At 46.8% G+C, this 4,506-nt stretch overlaps 1 protein-coding gene across 1 annotated transcript; it reads left to right on the top strand.

The window, feature by feature from the left end:
- Positions 1 to 415: 415 nt before the first annotated feature.
- Positions 416 to 4,076, top strand: LOC311233147 (homeobox protein otx5-A-like; the record flags this gene model as incomplete). Its single annotated transcript, XM_084320038.1, has 3 exons — positions 416 to 512; positions 1,785 to 1,936; positions 3,444 to 4,076. The coding sequence occupies 3 exons, from the start codon at positions 416 to 418 to the stop codon at positions 4,074 to 4,076; spliced, it is 882 nt and encodes a 293-aa protein (XP_084176164.1).
- Between the last annotated feature and the right edge of the window lie 430 nt (positions 4,077 to 4,506).

The raw sequence follows: 4,506 nt of genomic DNA, 5'->3' as shown, positions 1-4,506 counted from the left end.
CAGTGGAAGAACTCAGTGGAGCAGAGTCTCACCAGGCGCAAAGAAGGCATCATCTCTTCACCTGTGCCACGAGCCCACGACGCGCGCCAGAAAGAAAACGCAAAAGAAGAAAATCCGCGCCTCAACAAGTTGTGACATACATGGGGCGCATCTCGAATGCCTAGTGGAAAGAAAAGTAAGTAAAGGGGATAACAAGTGAAGTGTCAACAACTTTGAGACACGGCTCCAGATACCGGCGCGTCTTGACGCAGCAGGTGGACAGCTTGGACTCTGCGCGCACCAGCCGTCAGGTCCCGGTGTCTCGCAGGGAGACGGGAGTCTTTGTTCCCTGGAAAGCTGCCCCGTCCCCGTTTGGTTTGCGTGTTGGAGAGAATCATCATACGGGAGAGAGGACTTAATAAAAGCCTGCGCGAGGATGATGTCCTACATAAAGCAACCCCATTACACCATGAATGGGTTAAATTTGCCCGGCCCTGGAATGGACCTGCTACACACGTCTGTTGGATACCCATGTGAGTATACACTTTACTTTCGTTTATATTTATTTATGTACATGCTGTTGACGTTTGTCTGGTGACAGTTCGGTGTTTGAAAATACAATGTCCCCAACGAATTACGCGAAAAGATGCAAACCCTCGCATGTAGCGAGTGTAGCTCCAAACGACATGACACGAGAGGAGGCTATATAAAGTTGTTGTTTTTGGTTTCTTTATTTCTTTTTTCTTTTAGTATAAAATATTTGTTCCGAATATCCTATGTATTTTTGATTTCCTAATGATGAAACAATGATGCAATGATAATTATGAATGTTAATGTATAGGCAAGCCTAAAGATTCAACGTAATGATCGTTAGGTTATTATTGTTATACATGGTTTAGACTAATAATTATTATACTCAAATAATCTATTCAATTATTGTTAATACTTTGTCTATGTGATCCTACAGTTTTTACATTGTGGGACAGATCAGACTATTTTATAGGGTTATAAACAGCTATAGCTATTTATACATTTTCAAAGACTGCAATGTGGACTAAACCATGCATATTGGTTTCACTCATTTTGTTTTGGAAGGTTTACATTATTACAGTAGGGTATCTTTTTAATCTATCTGTTTATACATCAAGGGTTCTCAAACCTTTTTACGCTGCTGTCTTCTGAAGATAGAAGCATTTGGCTGTGGACTCCCAATTTGATACAAAGGACAAATCCAGACTCTCCTTGTGTTAACTGTTTGATTAAGTAATGGAGACATTTAACTAGCTAAACATCTTTTCTGGGGAAACCCCTTGGACCCCAGGACCAGCCCACTTTGATAAACTGACAAAAAGACACAACTCCATTGTAGCAGACTGATTCAAGCAAGATTCAAGTCAGATTGTCACTCATGAACAAGAGTATAGGCACAATGCTGTACTATATTGATATACATTTGTCCTTCAAGTTTCTGTTTTCCAATTATACTCACTGTAGTGCTCCAAATTGGCTTCTATCATTGCCTGTAACAGAATTAGATAGCTACTGCTAGTGATAATTGACAGCTGCCAATGTGAATTAATTAACATAAGTGGAAGTCATGTTGTGTACAGATATGTCATGATGTATATAGGCTACGTGATGAACCTATCTCAAATCAGAACGACAAAGTTTGTCCGTGGGAAACAATAGTTGTTATTGGAGGATCAAGAAAAGGGGGCGGGGCTTGAGATTGTCCCCTTCCAACAATTTGTTTTACACAACTCCTAATTCATGCCATCTCTGTATCTTGATTTCTTTTTTTTCAGCCACTCCGCGGAAGCAACGCAGGGAGCGTACCACCTTCACCCGCACCCAGCTGGACATCCTGGAGGCGCTGTTCTCCAAAACCCGTTACCCAGACATCTTCATGAGGGAGGAGGTGGCCCTTAAGATCAACCTCCCTGAGTCACGTGTCCAGGTACTGGAGTTATGCCAACCAACATGGCTGACATATAAAAACCCACCACATTCTATTCAATCTTGAGGCTGTATTCAAGGTTTAGAGGGAACCGGATGTAGAATAGAGAAGAGCGAGCAAGCAGGAGATGCAGTGTAATTAACTCCTTTTATCACATTATGCATGGAGGGAGTATGGTATTTGAATCACTTTATGTCTTTCCACAACTTGCACATTTCTTATCAATCGGGTCAATTAAGTGGATGTAGGTTGACGATCATCAAAGGATCTGTCTATCTGTATGTCATATATGTTATAATTGAAAATGGGGGACCCTGATGTAAACAAGACGAAAGTCTTTCTCTGGTCCGCATCCCCTTAACAATTGTGTGTATTGAGCCGTACTGTATTGTACCCATTCTGCAATCTGTTAATAACATTTTCAATCAATCAACGCTATTGATGTGTATACAGTCATTTTGAACTCATGTGATGTGAATGTGTGATGTGAGGATGTGAGCAAGCTCTACTGGGGGCGACAGTGACTCAGGAGGTAGAGTGGTCGTCTGGTAATCGGAAGGTTCCCGGTTCGATTCCCACTTCTCCCGGGCAGTGTGTCGAAGTGTCCTTCAGCAAGACACTTAACCCCTAATTGCTCCCGATGAGCAGGTTGGCACCTTGCATGGTTGCCTCCGCCATCGGTGTGTGAATGTGTGAATGTGAGGAACAAAAATTGTAAAGCGCTTTGGATAAGAGCGCTATATAAATGCACCATTTACCATTTATATTATGAGCCTCCTTGGTATTTCCTTATGACCTTATGACTGGAAGGCGTGTTTGCACGTTAATGTGTGCTGTAGTAAGGTCGTAGCATCTATTCTATTTGTTTACCTCTTGTGAACTTCATGATAATAATAATAAACAGGATTTATATATTGCTTTTTTAGAACTCATAGTCGCTTTACACCAAGGGGTGGTAGAGAAACAAACGTAACAGAAACACACAAGGATGGATGAAGGGGGCTAAGAGAAGGCAGTGGAGAAGAGATGGGTCTTGAGGCGCTAATGTCTTGGGGGAGAGAGGTCCAGAGCCTGGGAGCTGCCCTGGAGAAGAGCTCTGTCCCCAAAACTGTGAAGGTTGGACTTGGGGGAGGAGAGAAGTCAGGCTGAGGCGGATCTGAGGGACCGAGAGGGTTGGTAGGGGGAGAGGGGGCAGGGAGAGAGGCCGGGGGGGGTGAAGATCAGGATTTTGTATTGATCCGGTGGGAGACAATTGACATAGTCAAAGACAGTACAGACAATACCAGATTGCTACCAGATTAGTATACTCAATTGCATGATTACAATGCAATTGCTGTGCCTCGATTCAAACATGTTCGTCTAAGTTTGTCCTGGTGGCTATTCCACTGCAAAAACACAAATATTCAACAACATTGTCGGCCTCAAGAGTGACAAGGCCTACATATCTCCAGGTCTTCCACTGGCGTGCCATGCTGACAGATAGTGTGTTTTCTCTGGGTGTCTGCAGGTTTGGTTTAAAAACCGCCGTGCCAAGTGCCGTCAGCAGCAGCAGCAGAGCAGCGGCCAGTCCAAGCCCCGCCCTCCCAAGAAGAAGGCCTCGCCGGCCCAGGAGCCCACTGCCCATGACCACATGACCCACCCCCTCGGCTCTTACAGCCCCTCCTCGGTCCAGTCCGGCCCCATCCTGGCCCCGAGCTCCAGCGGTGGCAACGCCGCCGTGTCCATCTGGAGCCCGGCCATCTCGCCCCTCCCCGACCCCCTGGCCTCCTCCGTTAACCCCTGCATGCAGCGCCCCTCACCTTATCCCATGAGCTATGGCCAGCCCTCGGCCTACACCCAGAGCTACGCGGGCACCACCTCCTACTTCACCGGCTTGGACTGCAGCGCCTACCTGTCCCCCATGCACTCGCAGCTGTCGGGCACCGGGGGCGCCCTCAGCCCAATCACCTCCATGGGGGGTTCGCTGAGCCAGTCCCCGGCCTCGCTGTCCTCCCAGGGCTACGGCACCGCCTCCTCCCTGGGGTTCTCCTCTGTCGATTGCCTGGACTACAAGGACCAACAGGCCTGGAAGCTGGGCTTCACCACCATGGACTGCCTGGACCACAAAGAGCAGAACTCGTGGAAGTTCCAGGTCCTCTAAAGAGTGCAGAAGAGGCGGTGGCGTTGGAAGAGGTGTCGGAAGAGTCTCACATCGTTGGAATGATCGTCACGCAAGAGATAGGGCGAAGCGATCATTTCCAAGAGGACCTTTTTGTTATTTTGTCGTTTGTAAGCTTTCGTTTTTTCTATGACATCCCCTGTAGAATTTGTATTCCATAAGAGTGCAGACGAGGGTACCAGTGAGTATCGGCGATGCTGACTGCCTGCGAAGGTAGAAAGAAAAATGACTGTTCTCTTCCTCACGCTGCAGTATGTAGAGAGCAAAGCCTTTTACAAGTTTGCACGCAGAGGAACTCCAGTGGACACTGAACTCCTGGCCCAGAGTTCCCACTGCAGTCCTGCGTCTGGGAAGACAGCGAGACACCTCTCCCTTCAGCCACACATGACGTCAGCAGATGTTTGTTTTAATT

This window comes from Notolepis coatsorum, assembly GCF_963971535.1.
Source record: "Notolepis coatsorum genome assembly, chromosome: 8".
NCBI classification, from domain to species: domain Eukaryota; kingdom Metazoa; phylum Chordata; class Actinopteri; order Aulopiformes; family Paralepididae; genus Notolepis; species Notolepis coatsorum.
The sequence above is the reverse complement of the archived record's forward strand: the minus strand, read 5'-3'. Positions and strand labels throughout refer to the sequence as shown.